Source organism: Melanostigma gelatinosum (assembly GCF_949748355.1).
Source record: "Melanostigma gelatinosum genome assembly, chromosome: 4".
NCBI lineage: Eukaryota > Metazoa > Chordata > Actinopteri > Perciformes > Zoarcidae > Melanostigma > Melanostigma gelatinosum.
This window is the reverse complement of record NC_136637.1, coordinates 23,144,773-23,166,222: the sequence shown is the minus strand read 5'-3', so window position 1 is coordinate 23,166,222 and position 21,450 is coordinate 23,144,773. Positions and strand designations below refer to the sequence as shown.

The 21,450-nt window shown below is 40.4% G+C and overlaps 1 protein-coding gene and 1 long non-coding RNA gene across 2 annotated transcripts; both read right to left on the bottom strand.

The window, feature by feature from the left end:
- Positions 1-98: 98 nt before the first annotated feature.
- soat1 (sterol O-acyltransferase 1) lies at positions 99-6,716 on the bottom strand. The gene is made up of 16 exons (XM_079267680.1): positions 6,611-6,716; positions 6,060-6,205; positions 5,052-5,110; positions 4,782-4,930; positions 4,547-4,606; positions 4,293-4,400; positions 3,875-4,160; positions 3,426-3,504; positions 3,202-3,286; positions 3,071-3,116; positions 2,851-2,980; positions 2,649-2,746; positions 2,458-2,556; positions 2,187-2,322; positions 1,880-2,025; positions 99-1,762 (listed from the first exon to the last, which is right to left on the bottom strand). The coding sequence occupies exons 2-16, from the start codon at positions 6,202-6,204 to the stop codon at positions 1,685-1,687; spliced, it is 1,704 nt and encodes a 567-aa protein (XP_079123806.1). The 5' UTR covers position 6,205; positions 6,611-6,716; the 3' UTR covers positions 99-1,684.
- A 10,870-nt stretch (positions 6,717-17,586) lies between these two features.
- On the bottom strand, positions 17,587-18,135 carry LOC306776778. Its single transcript, XR_013771929.1, has 3 exons — positions 18,102-18,135; positions 17,793-17,846; positions 17,587-17,641 (listed from the first exon to the last, which is right to left on the bottom strand). It is a non-coding gene; the product is annotated as an uncharacterized lncRNA (long non-coding RNA).
- Between the last annotated feature and the right edge of the window lie 3,315 nt (positions 18,136-21,450).

The window sequence follows — 21,450 nt, the reverse complement described above, 5'->3', positions numbered from 1 at the left end:
AACCATTCATAACATTGTCACATGATATTCAAGGCCAGAAGAAAAAGATCAAAAGGAACACAAATATCACAGGAGAGGCAGCTCCACTCCCCAAAAATAAATATCTAATTTCAATAAATGGATGTCTGCAGGTTGGCTCTTTTTACGATAAATAGTATCCTTATTACCAAAAACCTGAAAGGCATAAAGCAAAATAAAGGCTTCAGTCAAATGTGGAATACTCAAGAGTCACTGAGTAGAAAGTACCACAGCACATTCCAATAGTTATATTATCTGTACATATTTAAAAAATAAGTTGCTGGTACTTGTGTTTGTTGATATACAATTTGTAAGGGACTCTGAGGAAGACTTGCTCCTGAACACAATTCACAGCCACATTGAGCTGAGAAAGAATCAAAAGTAAAATCCTTTAATACACTGCCACCTTGTGGTCAGAAGGTTTTCTGGAAGTGCTGTATTTTCCATTGCCGACTTTAACTCATATTGTGCGTCTAAGTATTCACAAGTATAAATATAGTCTCCCTGTATTGAAATACATCAGGATTGGCAACAACTGCATTAACTTTGTGATTTCCTCAAAATAATACCAATGTGTAAACAGTTTCAAAACCACCGGAAATAAAAGCCCGCTGACTGAGCATATACATTCCTTCTTCCATTAGTTTGAAATGGAGATTACTGCTCTGTAAAAATGTTTATGATTCAAACAAAACACTGTTATTTCATGTACTCAGTATTGGACAAAGCAATCTGTTGCCCCAAGTGTTTATCAAGCATCATTACTATTTCAATCTTATATCATTCTAGCAGCCAGCTGCAACATCTGTATTAGAATGTTGTTCTGTAGCGATTTCACCTTCACATTGGTCATGACCAAACTAAAACATAGGTTCACAGGAAACTCTATCCTTGATGCTGGATGTATGTTCAAACTAGTTCAATAAAAAATATTCAAACCATCAAAATATTACATTCAGCAGTCAGCATATATTACCTCCATATAGCATAATTGTCATCTCTATTTTGTGTAAACAGGTTTTCTGAAGTTTAGCATCAGGATTTTTTTTATTTCTATCATTTCAGATTCACTATAAAATAATTTCCCAACTATATCAGTGTGTCCAAAGCCACCCTGATTTTCCTCTTCAGAGAAATGAACTGCAACCTTGAAGCCATAATGCAGAGGCCACAGTTCCTCACATATTTACACAAAACATCAACCAAGTTTCAAAATAAATCTTTCTGGCAGTGAAAAGAAATAACATTGAAAGGTTTTCCGAACATTCTGAAATTGTATTTGCAGACTTTGTTAAATATTAACCATTACTGCATATGTGACTGTTTGTAAAGTGTATTCGTTTGTATTACGCTGCCACGTCATATTTGTCAAGGTTTCACAGTTAATCGAGGCAAAAGGAATGGTAGTACATCCGAACAATAAATAAATAGATGAAAATATACGAGTTCACGTGGGATTTTATGTGAACTTGTAATTTTGTCGGGTTTGTTTTTGAAAACACAAAACAAGCATGTAAGGCATTACTGGGACTTTTCTGTTAAAGTACAGAACATTTTGGCACTGAAACAAAACAAACTAGAAAGATCAGAAATGATGACAGTAACACAAAGGCTGGTCAGATGTATTCTGATGAGTGATGATCCTCAGCAGTAGTCCAAACGTAGATCACAGCCTATCAGAGTCCTCGATCACGCCTCTCTGACAGCTCCAGGAGCGAGGCTTCAGCAACTCAAGGAATGAAGGCTGAAATAAAAAAATCAAAACTCATGAAGCTAAATCTGTGTTCATGCTCCAGGTTGGCAAAGCAAAAACTAACTTTCAGCTGAATTACTGCACACAAAGCAATGCTGCAGGAGTTACCTCCTTCAGAGGGCAGTAGCGCTGGGCATACCACTCCTGGGAGTACAGACAGATAATGACTCCCTGGCCCAGGAAGAGGGACGTCCACATGATTATGTTCCAGATGGGACCTTTCCTTTGGTCATGCAGAATGAAGTTGAACATTACTGTGAGAGGGTGAGAAATGAAGATGAGGGTGAGAGCATAATGGAAAACAAAAAAAAATGCACAGAGACATAATTCGACCACATTATTATTTGCGTCATAACGGATAGAATAATAATAATAATAATAATAATAATAATAATAATAGGATCTCGTCTCTTACTTCCAAAGCACATAAAGAGGCAGAAGAGGACGGGATAGAAGAAACCAAAGCAGACTGCAAGGATGTACTCGTGGACCACTGCAGACACTGTGAACACAAACAGCATGGCCACCGTTCTGAAACGCTTCTGAGAAATCTGGAACGACAACAAAGAAGAGAACGGGCAAGGCATTACAAAATAGTCAATAAATCCCTATAAACCGGACCTAACGCAGAATGCAGCTGGCGTTTTTAAAAATATACACATTGTATTAACAGCAAAACCACTCACCCACAGGAAGTCCCAGTACACATAGTAGTACAGCCAGTCATGGACCACCACATTCCAAGTCCGATAGTAATTAGCAAAAGAGGTTGAGTTCCACCAATCCTGTCATGTCAAAATCAATGAAATCAAGCGTAAAGTACAACATAGGAACTTCATTTATAGTTTGCTCTGGCCGGCAGCGATAGATGAAGTACCTTGTAAAACATCCTGTCTGCAAATCGGAGCATCTCACCAAAAGCATTAAGCCAACAGTGGAGGAAGGCAAAGAACGCCAGGAAGAGAATCAACGCTCCTGCAAATGAAGAAAGACGCACAAAAGTTTTTTTACTTTGAGACCGAGTGAGACTAATGGGTGAATGAAAGGGTATTTGTGGTATTGAGGATGGCTGATCTTACCTGGCAAGATGGAGTTAAAGACACATAGGACCATGGCCTTCAGGTCAAACAGCTGCAGACTGATGCTGCGGAACTGAGGGATGCACAGCCGCACAAACACGTAATAGGCATAAAACATACAGCCTAGCACCTGTGGGGTGGGAATGGATGAAATAGTCAGAAAAAAAATGGAATATATCTTGTGCTTGCAATTTTAAATAAATGTGAAAGAGGTTGGTACCTGAAGTAACTTTGTGGCTACGTAGCCCCATCTGATCACTGGGTTCCTGCATTAAGTGACACACAAGGTTTTACCAAACACATGGAGGTACTGCATGGAAAAAGACCCAAACAATGAGAAGGAACGTTCACCTGGGGTACTTGTCTCTGTAGACGAGTGTAGGTGCGAACAGAAAGTAGAGATACTGAGAGACCTGAGGGACCACTGGGCTGGGGCCTAAAGATGAAAGGAGAGACTGCTGATCAACATAAAAGACAAAGGGAAACACAGTAGCTATGAGAGAGAAAGACGTTTTATGAAACAGCAAATAAGAACTGCACATCGATAGACCGAAAATCAAAAGGAAGGGACATACTGGTCTTTTCTTCAGCCCAGGTCAGGACTCTTGGTACATTCTCCCTGACAAAGGAGTGGGCTTTCATCATTAGACGCACCTGGAATTAGACAAATAACAAAACAGCAGCTATTACAACTTTTTCCACAGTCAATTTAAAAAGGCAAATTTACATATATTTCAAAAGGTATTTGAGAAATTTACATAAATCAAGAAATACAGCCTACACATCCCTGCTCAACTCCTCACTTAAATATACACTTGACTTTAATAGACTTTTTTTAACATGCTCCTCATTTGTTTGTTTATCATATTCTATTGTAAATTTTCATATTTTCTATTTTTAAATGTCTTATACTATTTAACTGTGTTTATTGTCACGCACCAAGCCAAATTCCTTGTATGTGCAAACTGTTTCCGTTTCTGATTCTAACGCAACACACCAACTGTGGACCGGATCCGTCCTCTACCTGTTCCAGGATGACGATGAAGCACGACGCAGGCGGGAAACTGTTGGTCACCACCACATATGTAGGCAGGAACCCCACACCCACAGCTTGGTAGAGCAGGAATACAGAGCCAAACAGCCAACTGTACAACCCGGGGTGAGGGTAAGACCCAGACTGGGTCTGCACCCACAGGTAAAACAGCGAGTAAGGAACCAGCAACACAGAGAGGAACATGCAGATCCACGTGCACACCACCAGAGGGAACTGTCCAAACGCGTAGACCAGCAGGTCAAAGTGCAGCACCAGTCTGAGGCGAAGGAGATAAAGGAGAGAGGAGAAACTTCAAGGCTCTGCTCAAGACAGATTATCTGACCAAGTGACTGATTACATCAACAAAAGCTGAATATAATCATAAGGCATTAGCAGTTGTCTACATTACCTGCCTTCATCAATGTAATCTACCACCAGTGTACTGAGGATAAAGATGATGAGCAGGGCAATAAACATGTGGTAGATAGTCCTGATGTGGTTCACCTCAAACAGCTCACTGCAGGAAAACAGACTATTAGAATCTGCACCACGACACTGATGTTGACAATCTTTAAGCAGCAGAAATATAAATGAAGTGCAGCGTATCAAACAAATGTTTCATTACAATATTTGCATTTCTTTCCGATCAGTGTGTCAACTTACTCTAAGAGGGACCGGCGACTGACAAACTGCTTGCCCTGGCCATGAGGAGGCTGGAAATGGCTAAAAGAAAAACAGAGAGACATCGGTGACCAGCAAATCTATTTTCCTGAGAGAAAACAAGTGTGTGTATGACCAAGAGAGCAATGGGAAAAGTTTGTCCTGTGCTGAAACCCCACACATCTGGTTTTTAGTGCAACTTTGCTCTGAAAGGCTGGTAGGAGTTGCGAGGCAGCACCTGAGTTTGCTCCTCTCCTTGTCAGACAGCGGCGGTGAGAAGGCAGCAGGAACAGGGGCAGGCTCCAGGATGGCCGACTCCTCGATGAGACTGTCCATGAAGTCATTGACCTGACTGTCAAACTGATGCATCAGGTCACTCTTCAGGAACTGAGCAACAGAGAAAAAGAGAATAAACATTAATTGGAGGAAACCATAGATCACAGTCTAAGTGCTCCATTCCAACATGCAGGTTGAGCCTTTTCTTAACCTAAATTACAGACTTACTAACCTCTGCTTTTCTTTTCAGTTGTAGCTTTTTGCTGATCACCTGTTCCACTTCAATTGTTCCTGAAATTGCAAACAAGAACACACTGAGCATACCCATCCACCCATTATCTTTAACCACTTATAGTCAATTAACTTTGGCTGCGTGCGGTTGGACTGTGGGAGGAAGCCGGCGAAAACTGTCTGAGCATGTGATGAAATAAAATTTAAAAAAGAATTGTCAACATGCTGCTTTGTAATTCTTAAATATCATTATAAAGCCAAGTGCTCGGGACACACCTAAATTAACAAGAGTTGTTAGGTTACCTTGCTACACCTGGTAAATATAAACATCTATTCACACCATGTCTAACGTTTTGATAAAAGGACCCTAAAATAATCTACAAATTGGCTATCTGTGGGGCTTTTGAGGAGACGGCCCATAAAAAGCATTCCCTCTGGTTTTACTGCTCGCATAGAACTAAAATACTGATTTAGAGTGCGACATCTTTGAAAAGTGATGGAAATATTTGTTGCCAATAGTTGAGTACTTTACATTTTAGTCAGTGTTGTAAAATTGTAGCAGTCTGGGAAATAGCAGAAGTCATATGACATCCGTCTTTAGATCCAATGTTTCCAAATCCAAAATGAGACACACCTATGTCATCTATTTGACTACTGGGGTTAAGGTTACACCCATCTGTAGACTACAGTACAGCAAAGGGGGAAAAAAGGCACTGAACACGATAAATGACATCACAACTTTTTGCACCTTGCAAAGAAGTGGTCAGAATTTTTATTCTAAATACACAGAAGAGTTTTCCAAAGTTTCACAGTTAATGGACAGTCACTTCTTGATTGTCCTGTTAACTAACGGTACCACAGGTCACATCATGCTGCTTATAAGGACACGCATCAACACATGGCATGTCTTCAGTGACCAATACATCCAGGGAAATGCATTAGCATTGAAATTTCTTTTTTTGGACTGGGGTTAAATCAATATGCACAATGCAAACAGAGATTTTATTACCATTGCTGGTAACGTGGTTAACTCCATTGGCTTGCTGGTGTTCACCCTGATTACATTCCTTATTCAAAGAGCTGTCTAAATCAGGGAAGGGGATCGTCTGGGGGACGGCTCTGCAGCGGAGGACACTGTCCTCTCCACTCTCCATTCTAAAGAAAAAAACAAAATCAGGGGCAACATTACCAAAGTAAAAAGTACTCGAGCACACATACAGGACGCGCATGCCACCACATGGGCGAGAATGCAAAGTATGCGGACTGACAAACAAATTGAATCAAATCACTCTCACATGACGCGGACACACGCGGGACACGGACGGCTGAGTTTAGTTAGCTCCCAATCAGCTGATAGCCGAGGAGACAGCGTGACAGGCGGCGGTTCATTCATGAGCTAAACATAAACACCTGGTTTAAGTATAGTCTCTTCCTGGCTGCTAGCACTGAGGTCTAGTCAAACTAGCCCACTAGTTGACGTTAGCTGCGGAAACAGGTTTGCAGAAAACGATGAAGGAGATCTAAAAATGCTCTCCACCGACTTCCTGGTTACGTACTCACTTCAAACCGACCGGGTGCGTTCTTCTTGGTAGGTCGACCTCCGACGACGCCGAGTTGAAACTCCTTTAATCACAACAGTCCGGGCTGCTGCTCACCTTCCCCATTGTGTAACCAGAGGAGATGATGAGCAGGGCAGCCGACGCTGATTGGTCGAAAAGTCTCTCCTCCTGTTGACGTCACCAACGCCCACAATATTGACCACCGCTGACATAAAAAATAAAATAAAAAAATCACATTTTTAAAAATAACTAGAAAATGCATTTCCTGCTGAAAATGCGTTGGAATGCTGAAAGCTGAAATAAATCTCAAAAACATTGCTGAAAATAGATATCCAATTTTTTAAAAATTGCAAAAAGCTGAATAATTTAAAAAGTTGAAAGATTACAAATATGAAGTTATATCACCCCTCTCCTGAAAGAGCTGAACATTTTGATATTCGAACGGTTTCTGTAGCTTAAAAGAATTCCAGCAGTAGTGATATTTGTTGTAGTAGTAGTAGAAGTATTGTTCGCAGTATAAGTATGAGTAGCATTTGAATAAGTACTAGTTGTAGCAGTGGTGATATTTGTAGTAGCAGTAGTAGTAGAAGTTGTCGTCGAAGTATTTGTAATTCGAAGAAGTAGTAGAAGTAGTAGTATCAGCAGTCGTACTAATAGCTGTAGTGGTATTAGTACTGGTTATTAGTACTGGTAGTAGCAGGAATAGCAGTATTAGCAGTTGTGGTATCAGTAATAATCGTAGTGGTAGTGGTAGTAATAGCAGTAGTGGTAGTAATAATATTTATGGTCGCAGTAATAGCAGTAACAGCAGTACTTGGAACTGAGTTCAGGAATAGACACCGTGTAGGCACACTTTCAGCTGAAATAATGAAGGCCTTAAAACTACATTTTGATACAGGACTGAACTTCTCATATCACATGATATTGTACTTGCATTGGAACATATTCCCCCAAAAGGTTGAAATTGATCAAATTACCATACATCTGAGGCAATGTGGCAATTGCCTGCTGTGCCTCTTTTCTCCCTAAATTCAGAGATGTATAAAATATAGAAGCTACTTTCTCAAATTCAGAAAAAAGTTTTAAAACCTCATAAGAAGTAGAAAACATCAACTTAATAAAACTGTTGCCAAATTTAGTGTCACAAACGGAAAGCCACTGATGAGTAACAGGAAAATCAAAAAAAATTGAATTACACATTTCATTCATATGTGCATGATCATCTCATACTCAACAAAATAAATACTGCAAGAGTAAAGTTATTCTAATAAAGGAATACTGATTTGAAATACAGTCTAAATAGCAAGTAAGTAAAGCATCGTACATCCTAAATTGAACTGGTCTTATGAGCTGAGTGTGGCCAATACAATTAACTGCAAAGACACAGGGCTGCATTTATAAACATCACGACCAACTAAATCATCTAATGTACTGACAACCTTCCAGACTCAGGGCACATCTAACCACCGATTTGCTTTCAGCTGTGTTGTGCAAGATTAAATGACCAAAAAAAGGATCTTTTGTGAATTTGTGAGGGAGAGGGGGTCTTAATATGCATGTGGTAAAAGGCAGTCATATGGGACAGTTCTGTATCGTCTGGTGGAAGAGGCTCTGTGGCACAGGCCATTTCAGCTGCCTGGCTGCAGGCCTTTTCTGTCACAGCAGTGCCACTTTGTGATGTGTTCTGACTTGTGCACAATGAAAATAGTCATAAGAAATTATCTTTAAATGTTCCTACATTCAACATATTTAATGGGAACATTTGCTTTTGAACACACTTGAACTTGAACTCTTCAGAAGTATTTCATTAAAAGTCATCCTCTAAACACCAATGAATGAAGCAAACATAAAAACATTGAACTGTCGTTATGAATTCTGGGTAATTGTGTTTTCCATTATGACATGACAGCTTGGCATGTTTCTGTGTCATAAGTGGAACACTTTAATTTCATTGGCATTACATTTCACAGAGGGAACAGCAAAAATCTACATTGCAATCCAAATTCAAGAATGTATCCATTTTATTTTGACCATCTACTGTATGGTACAGGCAGGCTACGTAAAAAATTCAACAGATGCACATATCCCCATTTCATTTCACATGTTCAAAGTCATCATTTTATTTTGATAGTGCTATATCTTCCCCCTGTGAGGATGATTGAGACACAAATTGAGTTGTGATAGAAACACTCTTAAGTAAATTGCATACAAACAAATAAAATCAGATGTTACATAAACATTTAACAACTATTTATATAATGCTTCATATGATAACATCTAACAATGCAATACATATAAACAAAAAACAGTACAGCAAAGACCAAATTAATCCTGTTCATGTAAAATACCGTGACATCATTTATCCCTGCTTTCTACATAAAAGAGATATTTACAGTTCATCGTGCAGGAACACACACAAACACACACACACACTCCTCATAGGTCACAAGAAGCAGAGGGGTCCCAAAACAACAGTGATCTCAGAGACAAGGTGAGATAACGACCTCATCTCTACACCCAGATCTCTGACAGGAAGTAACTCCATATCACCTCGATGGAGCTCCGTGCTCCCCCGAACCGTCACAACCACCTCCACCTGCAAAACCACCAGACAGAAGAAACATGAAGAGAACACTTTTAGCCTATTGCACTATTTACTTGAGATGCCCTCCGCACATCGCTGTAACACTAACATGTTGCTTATATTACAGTTTTTTTTACAGCTAGAGAAAGCTGAAAGAAATGGTGTTTTGGAATACAACAAAATGTTTTGTATATCTTACCTCACATCCTTTTCTGGACACCGTGCTAACGTGGGAAATGATTTCTTTGCCAGAGTCTCCCAGGATGTGAAGGATCCCATCGGCTGAATTACTTCTTCTCTGGTTTGCTGTACAGCTGACAGTCATGTGCTGGAAAGATGTGTGGCTGTGTAACCGCAGAAACCTCAGCTGGACGACATCCACGCCAGCGTAATCAAACTATCAGAGACAGAAATCATTCATTTCAAGTCTGAGGAAATGGCTCACTGATGTTAGATGTACTCAATGTTCCTCAATGTTCCTCAATGTTACCTTGTTTCCACGGTGCTGCTGACTGAACCACTGGACAGACATTTTCGATTTCTTCTTTTCTGGTTCCCGACTGAATTTAATCTAAAGAACAGAATATTAGCAATATTTTAAAGCAATCCTTTCTGCCATTTTATTTGTATCTTTACATTAATCTAAAAAAATCGGATTCGTTTTCCTTCCTAGGAGTTATTTTTATTGATGTATGCTAATTCCTACACTTGAAATCTGCTGAAATATCGATTAGAATTGCAAACATCTCATCATATTTTTAAGATATTTGAAATCATTCCTGTGGGGAATTGAGGAGATCCCACCTGACCAGCATGTTTAATGATATGTTGTTTATCTATGCTCTTATATAAAACCATTATCTCATGTTGTTGTAGTTGAAAACAAGAGGAATAACTAGAAACAGCCCTAAACCTGCTAATGTTAACCCTTTGTAGGTGACAAATGGTGTACCGGAGACTGTAAAGGGTCAATGCAGGTTGTTCCTCCTGCTGTGAAGCTACAGAACACCTTCACAGCATCAAAGGGACAGCCTTGGTTGGGGTCCATGTAAAAGTAACCTGAAAGATAATCAATAAAGAGTGTCTGATCAGTCACACTGATTTAGGATACAGAGTATCGTCAAAAGCAGACTTGCATATGAACCTTTTCAGACCCTCACCATCATTCAGATGTGTGTGGATGAGTCCCAGCTCGTAGCAGGTGGTGGCAGGGTCCTCTTTGGTTCCCTGAGGCCGGCTGAAGGTTTCCTCATCTACTTCAGACCATCTCCTGGACATCGGCCTGGGCTGCGACAGAGGAATCCATCATTCGATCATTCAACCACCCAAGTACAATCACAAAACAACAATATAAAACATAATCTAACACAAAACAGGATCATTGTGTATATGAGAAGAAAGCTTGTACAAACCTTTTGTGGTCCTCCTCTTTGCTTCAGGAGACTGGGTGGCACCTTTTTCAGTTTTGATCTTGTGCTGGGTCTGGTTTTGGGCCTTAGGGCATTGTCCTGACCCGGTTTTGGGTCAGGTTTAGATCCCTGTGTTTGTGTAGGCCTGCGCTCACCAGGTGCACCTGGTTTTCCCTGTGAAACAAATGACTGCTTTAAGAGCACGGCACGAACCTCACAGCAAATGAGCAGTGTTCACAGCCATCAAGCTTCTAATGGATCTTTAACTGAGCGGTATGTTACAGTTAACTGTGTTGATCAGGTCAAACCTTTTTTTTAAATTTGTTTACTTATATTGTGAGAGTAAAATGTCTTACTGGAGGTCCACGCTTGCCCTTTACTCCCTTTGTTCCTCTCCTGCCTTGGACACCTTTCACTCCCTGAAAAGGCCCAAACGCAGTCAGGCTGCTGACTTTTTCGATTGAACCGAAATTAAAAAGCATCGTGAACAGACCAGGTCCAGGAAGACACACACACTTGTAAAGTGATAAACAAACACAAACAAAGAATCTCTCACCTTCTTTCCGAGCTGGCCCTGTGACAGAGACAGAACAGACATAACTTCAATAAAATGTTTCAGTCACTATTTCACATAGCAGAATATCAGATCAACGTACAGTGAGTCCAAGGAAGCCTTTTCGCCCACGTGGACCACGAGGACCGGCATGCCCCTGTCAAAATCAGTCAGTTGATTAATAACCTTGCTACCTGCTAAAAACAACGTGAAAAGAAAAGTAAAAACACAACGTACCTGCTTTCCTTTATGACCTTTTCCACCTTTCAGCCCATGCAAACCAGGATTCCCCTAAAATGAAATGAATTTGCAGTTGTCTTAGACCAACTTGAATTGTGACTATTTTGAATTTAAATTATTTCATGTTTGAAATCACTTCAACCAACCTTTAGCCCGGGTGGCCCCATTGGTCCCAGCATTCCCATGTCACCTGAGAGACCCTATAGGGGAAGAAAAGAAGGACGAGAACGGGTTACAAACGGCTTCTCACACAACATGCACCGTACATTATTCATGAGCAATGTGATTGTAATTTTGCCAGATTTCTAAAATGTTTGGCTTATTGTAAAGTCCTGAAGCGATGCAACAGACGATTCATAATTGTGTATCTGCCCAGTGATTCGGATCCGCTCCAAAATGTATTGGGTTCTTCCCTGGCTCGTGCAACAACCTTCCACCACTTACAAACAGCTTCAACACCAGCAGATGATGAGTAGGACGAATACCGTACAGAAACATGATAGGACGGAGCAATATGAAAAACTGCAAGACAGCAGAAGCACTCCTCACGGGAAGTATAAACTGTATGAAATAAATACAACATAAGTAAAAACATATCCTAAATGTTAAAATGCGAAATGTTTGCTGTGAAAACCTGTCTCATCCAGGTGAGGAGAGGTGGAATACTGTGTGTGTGTGTGACTTTTACCTTCGGACCAGTAATTGCAGACTTGCCCTTCTCTCCTCTCAGTCCTGGAATACCCTGCAGGCCCGTGGTGATGACAGATGTTTACGGTCAGAGGTATGATAGTCTTTTAGTGATCTTATTATCGTGCTGCTGAACAAACTTGTTTACCTTTGGTCCCATTGGTCCAGGTGGTCCTTGTTTTCCTTTTGGTCCAGCTTTACCCTGAGAGACACAACAGGACATCCGTAAGACACACGTTAAATAGCAGCACAGTGAACTAGATGAATGAATTATGTACACATATGAAGTATACACATATGTACCTTGAGCCCTGCTTCTCCAGTGTTTCCCCTGATCCCAGGATATCCAGGTTTTCCCTACAAGAATATATGCTTTAAATGTATTTAATATCCCAAATCTGTAGGCCAAACTAGAACAGATATTTATGAATATGTGAATATCCCCACGGTTTTGCATGGGTTGCACATTATCTATGTTTGTTTTGGAGCTTACCATTTTGCCTGGCCTGGCAGGAGATGCAGGAGCTCCACTGAAACCTTTATCCCCCTTTGGGGATGAGCAGGGGAGGGACTGAATTTAGTTTAAGGTTGAACAACAGACTCAATTGCAGGATGCAACATTTTTACTTACCGGATCGCCTTCATTACCCTCAACCCCTAGTAACCCATCCAAACCACTTAAGCCCTGTGAACAAGATCACAAGACGAGAAACCAATCGTCAACACATTCCTCACTTGAACTTTTGATGTGCTAAAATACAACTTTATCATCACTTTTGGGGTTTGCAATGTGTGTATTGAATCTGTCACAAGGGATACTTGCAGGTTTTCCAGGTCGTCCAGCAGGTCCTGGTCTACCAGGCAGGCCTTCATCTCCCTACAAAACGGACTTCATTAGACGAGATCAATGTAAGACTGAGGCCGAGAGTAAAACTTAACCTTCAATCAAAATGAAAGATCAACAGAGAGATCAAAGACAGTGATCGGGATGTTCACATTAAGTGACGGGAAGTGCATTTTTTGGAAAAACAAACATTTTTTTATTTCAATTGAAATAAAACTTACAGTTTTTCCAGGAGCTCCTTTGTTTCCTTTCCTTCCAGGCTGAGCTCTTTTTCCCTTCATAAAAACACAACCGTCATGATGACAATTTGTTTCTGTTTTATTTTTTTCATCTGAGATGAGCGATGGCTTTCTTTTACCTTCGGCCCATGAATTCCTTTAAATCCTGGAAGCCCGGGAGGACCGGCAGGTCCAGGTAGACCTTTAGCACCTGGAATGCCAATGATCCCCATCTTCCCCACTGTCCCCTAAAAGACACAGTCACACGCATAAATAACACCGTAACATGACCTCTATTTCCTGAAGACATATAACTAATAAAATACCAGATCATTCAGTGACATCGAAGGATCGAATTAAAAAGGCTGTGCATTGCAAACCCAATCCTTTTAGTTCAATTGTGCTTCCCCACCATTGTGCCTCTTGTCCCATGGTCTCCTTTTGCACCCTTTTGACCTCGAATGCCCTGGGGATTACAGATGGAGACGGTTGCAGCTTTATGCATTTACCATTAAATATGCTGAACCAGATTTATGATGCAACAACGCAACATAGTAACAACATCCCACCATGTCTCCTTGGATGCCTTGAAGGCCGAGCTTGCCCGTCTCACCGTGACTGCCCTGAATTGTAGAAATACACAGCAGAAACGACATGAAATGTATTAAGTGAACCCTGTCAGCTGGACAGATCACACTTGCAGCACTGAAGCATTTCACTGCATCAGAGAGAATAAATGGCACACGACACCTTTGGTCCAGGAATTCCAGTTTTGCCCTCAACGCCTCTCTTGCCTGGCAAACCCTGAAAAGACACAAATAAAGTCAAATGAATAAAAAAACTATTAAGAATTAAAAAAACAAGATCATGCATTAAGCTAAGTCAAATTAGTTTTGTATGGCAACCAATTTATTAAAATCAGTTTCATACACAGTAGATGCCATCTTAATTTACATCATCATACCGTTGACACTGAAGTGTAACTAAACATAAGAAGCTGCCATCTAGTGGTTAAAACTGTCATGGTGCACAGTTACAGATCAGGGTGGCCTGGATGCAAATAGGTTGAAACTTTCAGAGCATTAAAGCGAACACAAACATTTTTATTATGCCATAATAATTGTGGACTTTCTCTTAAATATTATCTGGTGAATATGTTCATGCCACATTCGGTCAAATAACACGTACTGGTGTTGATGGTCCAATTTCTCCAGCGGGACCTAAGCTGCCAGGGGGGCCCTGGAATGAGAAGTGAAACTTACAGTGTTTATTATTGTAACAATATAATATATAGCATATCTTATATTCAATTATTTGAATCACAAGTAGATTTAGAATCCAAACATAAATTATAGTAGCCACACAATGGCTGACAAAAAAAGGCAAGCTTTATCCATGACAACATGAAGCTCATAATAATTAGCATTTAGCGTCATCATACACAATTTTGGATATCATTAATAAAAGGATCTAACTGCTACTGACAGTGTGTCCCTGGAGCCCCGTATGGCCTTTGGCCCCTGTGGGCCCAGTGTTGCCCCCTGGTCCGAACTGTCCAAGCATGCCTGATGAACCTCTGGTACCTGGCTCACCCTGTGAAAGCATCATCATCATCATTATCATCATCACACATCAAAACGTTCAGCATTCATTTTACAGCATAAGATCAAGTCCAACATTACTTCTGAGTGACCAAAATGACTGACCTTGAGCCCTGGAACTCCTTGTTTTCCTCTCTCCCCTGTTGAACCACTGTATCCCTGCAAAGGAGGAAGGGCAGAGCAGAGGGGATACATTGTGCTGTTTTAATTCAAACTTCAAAAATATTCAGCGCACTCCAAGTGGGTCTCAGAAGTGCAGTGGCTGCAGGGATGCCTGACTTTTGGATTTTGAATATGATTCTGATGCATTTTCAGGGCCGAAACAGACAAGGATGTAAGGTACTGTCATGATATTCCAGTAAACTAAACTGCAGAAATGCAGTCTTATATATCCACCTGTTTCCCCGGTGGCCCCATTGCTCCCTGTGGCCCTCGGTTGCCTCTGTCGCCTTCAGCTCCCTTTGGCCCTTTCCGTCCAGGAGGCCCAGTGTTTCCCTTTTCACCCTGGAATGTAATTCAAACAAATGGTTTCCAAAATTTGATTGATACATTTATGTTCCATTGACATGCAGGGTGTGTGTGTAATCAAAGCACGGGAAGTGTGGTGCTGAGGATGCTGCAGCACCCTCTGTTGGATTGTGGAAGATTTGAGTGTTGAATAGGTTTTTGTTGGCACGTTTGCGGCCATGGACTGGTTGATACATTGTAATCGGACGCTCTGAAATCCAAAGAGAAACACGTCTGCACAATCCAAGCTGCTCCAAGAGAGTTGTTGTAAATGTGTAATTGGTGAGAGAGTTCCATCGAGCTAAATTAACGCATGGAGACAGTCATGGTTATAAATTGAAGTGACGTAATATTATTTTGCATATTCGGTGGCAGCATCCCCAGCTCAAATTAGACATTTGTAAATACTTTTATCTCACAGAACTCACAGAAAGGCCTTTTTGTCCAGCTGGCCCCTCGGGTCCCTTTAGACCAACTGGACCCTAAACACAAAACCACTGGGTTACTCGTACACATGATCAAGCACAACACAAGGCTCAGTCAAACCTGCAGACTGCAAAAGCCTCTAGTCCTGTGGTTTTAGAAAATCAGACATTTTAGTGTCTTTGCATTCAGTTCAATCAGAAAAGATATAAATCAAATCTGTGACAAGCACAGTCTAATCAATCTACCTCCTCACCATCGAGACCAGCAACGCCCTCCTGCCCCAAAGCTCCTCTGGATCCCTGACAAGGCGACAGAAACAACCGAGTGATGAATCATTGAACTGATTGTTTCTGAAATGGTTGCACAGACCGCTCCATCACGACGCTACTCTTGTTTACAGCATTTCTGAAGCATGTTCCAGAGAGCTCAGTAAAATAAAAGCTTTACCTTGTCTCCTTTGACACCAGCTGATCCAGTTGGTCCCTGATGTCCATTTTGACCCTAAATATAAAGAAAGTAAAGCAACAATTGCACAAAAAAGACTTCATATTCCTGCTCTATAACCTACGCTCAGCTTGGGGATGAGAGTAGGTTCTCGAGTTTGGTGTACCTTAAAATATATTTCATAGAAAACTAAAACTCAAGGCTCATTCACGACATGACGTTTATACTTCACAACAAAAGGATAAAAATAAACTTACTGGGTAACCTGTAACTCCAAGCAGGCCAACTGGACCTAGTGGCCCCTGGTCTCCTGAAAGGCCACGGGGCCCAACCTCACCCCATGGTCCAATGTTGCCCTGAACACCCTGGAGGAAAGAAAACAAGCTCTAAACCTTCTGTGTATCTAGACAAATGTTAGGTCAAGTCAGGTTTATTCGGTATCAGCTACATCATTCACAATGTCTCAATGTAGGAGTGTAGCTGTAGTGACAAAAAAGCTATTAGAAGTAGGGCAACGTGGTCAATCAATGATCAATTAAAAAAAATACAGTAAATGCTACTAATAGTATGTACGGTGCAAGCATATGATCAAGACTTAGACTTGACATGAAGCTGAAGATACAAAGGCAACTCCATGACAGAGTGCACATTGAAAAGGCTGCTGGTGCAGCTCGACTTCTTTCTCTCTAAAAGGGGGATTTTAAACCAACCACTTTCTAATGTAATATCTCTTACATGTTTGCATTCTATGCTGAAATAAACAAAAGTGACGGACGGATGGACGGATGGACAGATGGACGGATGGACAAACGGACGGACGGACGGACGGACGGATTGATTGATGGATGGATGGATGAATGGACAAATGGACGGACGGACGGACGGATGGATGAATGGACGAATGGACGGACGGACGGACGGATTGATGGATGGACGGATGGACGGATGGATGGATTGATGGATGGATGAATGTATTGATGGATTGACGGATAGACGGATAGACAGATGGATGCATGGATAAATGGATGCATGGATGAATGGATGAATGGATGAATGGATGTGTTTGGATTGAATGAAATCATCTTACAGCGGATCCTCTGTATCCCCTTGGTCCAGACATGCCCATCTCCCCCTGAGCACATAACATTTTGATATAAACACTGATGTGTAATCAGATACAGTAGCGCTCATAGTGTATAAACTACAGTGAAACTAATAACAGGAAATAAATCACTTACTCTGCGGCCTTGTTTCCCCTTTGGTCCCTCCTCACCTCTCTTGCCCTTCAGAAGAAATCGAATGAGGTGAACGCCACATTAAATTGCAAAATGTATACCACGAGTGAGTTACCAAGTGAACACATTTGTCCAATGTGACAGAATGATGCAGCTTATATTATTGACAGACATGTATTTTGAATAAAATGCAGGCCATGACAAACATGAAGATTTTAACTAACAAATACCTCTAGGCCTTCACTTCCTGGAAACCCTCCATATCCTTCTTTACCTTTAACCCCCTGAAGAAAACCAGCAGTCCATTAATCTCAACATCATCATCGCTGCATCAAAAATATCGTATGGTGGCACTTCGAGACATTTGGAGCCCCGTTATTCCAAAAGATTGCACTGTAACATCCTAAAAAACCCGATGGTGATGTTATAACTCACTCTCTCTCCTGGCTTTCCTGGTGTTCCCTTCATCTCTCTGCTGCCAGCTTCTCCCTGTTCATTGACACAAATGTACAGAAATATGAATCCACATATTCCATTAGCACCACATACTCATATAATCGCAAATGCCTAACATACAGTAATGTGGTATGGATATGGAACTACGCGTGAATGCATGAATAACTGTTCGCTTCTTGCCATGCTGTAACACATTTACGTTCAACAGAAATGAGATGTTCTTTTGTTGCAATAAATAAGAGATGAAAACACATTTCACTCCAGGAAACAAAGGTGATTAAAACTCACACTCTTCCCGACGGGTCCTTGGAGGCCAGAAGCTCCTGTCTTCCCAGCCAGTCCCTGTGTGCATTTTAGAGGACTATCAGTTATCCATTTGTTGAATAATAAACGAGCAAATGTACTTGTTCAGTGTTTATTACACTCACTTTTAGTCCTGTAGGTCCAGTGTCCCCATTCATTCCTTCTGAACCAATGTGCCCCTGACAGAAATATGATATTAGGTTATCACATATCTGTACCTATTCTGTGTTACCCCTGATGTTATTGAGTGGGGTTGTATGAGATGCTTATCCATAGTGTATTACTTTGCATTCAATGACGGCAGGCATGCTCCCAGCTTGTAAAAGTAGACAGGAGTACCAGCATGGAGGCTAACCAATTTGTTCCAATTTGTTCCAATTTTTTTCAATGGAGTCTGGTAGTTTTGAAGAGAGCATATATGGATACGAAGGCTTCAGTTCTCTGTAAGAAAGGGCCGTCTGACAGCAAGGTAAAGTGGTGAAAATATTCTAAATACAGCGTACACTGAAACCATTATTCATTTTTTTTACATGGTCCATGGCTAAAACACCGTTTGCCGCTGCCCCCATCCACAGCAGTACATGGCATTGACTCCGTATGGTAACTCCTGTCTACTTCTCCATCTATGGCTGTGGATGCAAACCTCATTCAACCCCACTTCAAAACCATCCCTTGAATCGTCCCACTGATGAGTCATTTCTGAGAAATATAGACCTTTATTCAAAAAAAGAGAACACCACATTTAAACTTACAGGATGTATATTGCACCTAATTTTGGGATACTAATCAATAGCCTTTTTTTTCAGTTTGTGCTGTATATCTCCATAATTGTTAGCTGGTCTTACCAGAGCTCCAGGAGGTCCATCCTGTCCCCTGTTACCTAAATGACCTGGAAATCCCTAAAATGAGACACAGATAATGTGAGATATTTTTGTCGTTTTTTTGGATGAAATATATGACTAATTCAATTCCAAAATTGCCTTTATCCGTACTGGAGTGAAACGTTACACGACATTCATTAACCAATACTTAAAATGACTCAAATAATATCATCCTCCAAGTATTAAAATGTTAAATCAGACTCATCATTTTAATAGCCAACAATATTTGACATTATTTATGTCATTCTGATCACCTTCAGGCCTTTAGGTCCAGTAACTCCAAGCACTCCAACCAATCCCTACACAAAAGGTTCACATATATAAAACACATGGCCTCGTTAACATCTATATCAGCAACAATTTGAGCGGTACCATCCTAAATGACGTAAACATTATTTTTGGACAGACTAAAATTATAGACTTATAAATAGACGTTTAAATGGGAAATGGCTGTTGTTTAGAGCATCATGAATGATTTGATCATGAAAGATTTTTTTTAGTCTACAATCTACAGATATAATTGTAAAGATACAATAAACAGCTTCAAAACTATGTTATGTGGTGATGCTGAGTTATGTGGCGATGCTGAGGTGATGCTGCCCCCTCCTGGATACAAATTGCACTTCATCCTCTGAAAGAAGAAACCTCCAGTGATTGTATTTGTAAATGGAACTCCAAAACCATATCCAAGAGGACAGACAATCCTATTTTGAACCATTTTATTAAAATATGGTATGAAGTTCACAAAACTCTTGGACTAAATATGAGACTATCACCAAAAACACCTCTCAGACAAAATTAACTTGTGCCCATGACTCTAAGTAACAAGATTCTGGAGACGTGGCATGACAGAGGAATCCAGTATCTGGAAGACTGCTTTGATAAAGGACTCCTCATGCCTTTTGAAGAACTGAAGAGAAAATATGATTTGCCCAGTAGAACTTTCTTTTGTTACCTCCAGTTAAGATCCTTTTTGAGAACCAACCTGGGCCCTGGAATGACTCTACCTGTGTTAACTCACATGGAAACATTGCTTCACCAGGGAAATGTGTACACATTTATTTCTAAAATGTACTCTATGTTGCTGAATGAGGGCCCAAAACCAGGATTACACAGATCAAGGATGAGATGGGAATCAGACTTGAATATAACAATTGATGAAGAACTCTGGTCAGATTTGTGCCAGAACAGTTTGTCAGCAACAGTTAATGCCCGGTACAGACTTGTTCATTATAACTTTCTTCATCAGCTGTACCTCACCCCACAGAAGCTACATAAATCCAAACCTGAATTGTCAGAAATGTGTTTCAGATGTGGTATAGAGGTCGGCTCCTTCCTACACTGTACCTGGCTTTGCACAAAGGTGAGGTCCTTCTGGTGTGACTTTTGGAATACAATAACTAAGATCACAGGGGTTACCTTTCCATTAGATCCTGAGCTATGTTTATTGGGAAACTTCACAACTCTCAACAGGTCTTTAACGAAGCCTCAAATTAAACTTGTAGAAATTGCTTCATGTGTAGCGAGGAAATGTATCGCGATGACGTGGAAGTCTGATTCCCCCACTCTCATCGACAAATGGTCTGTGGAAATGAACAGTTGTATTCCTCTTGAAAAAATTACATATAGTCTCAGAAAAAGATATAATTTGTTTTTGAAAATCTGGCAGCCTTATTTGGAGTACATGGGTATAACACTAACAGCACCATAGGACTGTAATTATTTAGAGCTCCGATTTACAATATAGTCATTGCATTCTCCTTTGTGTTGTGTTACTTTATGCATCAACCTTTTTTATTTTATTTTTTTTTTTGGGTGGGGGGAATTATTTATTTATTTACTTTATTTACTTAATTTTATTTCATTTATTTGTGTTTTTTTATTATTTTTTTAATTATTTTTTCTCTTAACCTGTTATGTAGTTGTTTGTAATGTTTAATGTTCTGTATTCTATATGCTCTCTTGCATTGTTAAAATAAAATATTCAAAAACAAAAAAAAAACTATGTTATGTTATGTAACTATGTTAAAACCGTTAATTAAAGCCATCTAATCACACGTATTATGAAAAACTATTAAACATTAACAGTGAATAGTGAGTGAATATATGTTGGGACTGGACGCTGTGGTCACATAAGGACAGAATAAAAAGTGTAGCCACATAGGAACCTTAATACCAGGTTCTCCTTCACGTCCTCTCTCTCCAGATTTTCCCATCTCTCCCTGGAAGCAGAAACCACATCAGTAGTGCGGATTTAGCACAATGACCAACATCTGGAATCAACTTCATCTCCACTCACTCATACTCACAATTGGACCTGGCATTCCAGAAAATCCTGCTCGAGCTTCTCGACCCTTTGACAGGAGAAATGAGCATAATTGATTCGGATGTATTGTGTACTCTAAGTACATACAAAAATCTCAAAATAAAGGTGGTCTTTAATCCTTTTTCCA

Excerpts from the sequence above, each read along its gene's own strand:
- soat1 (XM_079267680.1), bottom strand. The coding sequence starts at position 6,204 with ATGGAGAGTGGAGAGGACAGTGTCCTCCGCTGCAGAGCCGTCCCCCAG. Across the intron at positions 5,111-6,059 it reads TAACCACGTTACCAGCAATG|GAACAATTGAAGTGGAACAG; the intron begins GTAATAAAATCT and ends TTGCAATTTCAG. Across the intron at positions 2,323-2,457 it reads TGTACTGGGACTTCCTGTGG|ATTTCTCAGAAGCGTTTCAG; the intron begins GTGAGTGGTTTT and ends TTGTCGTTCCAG.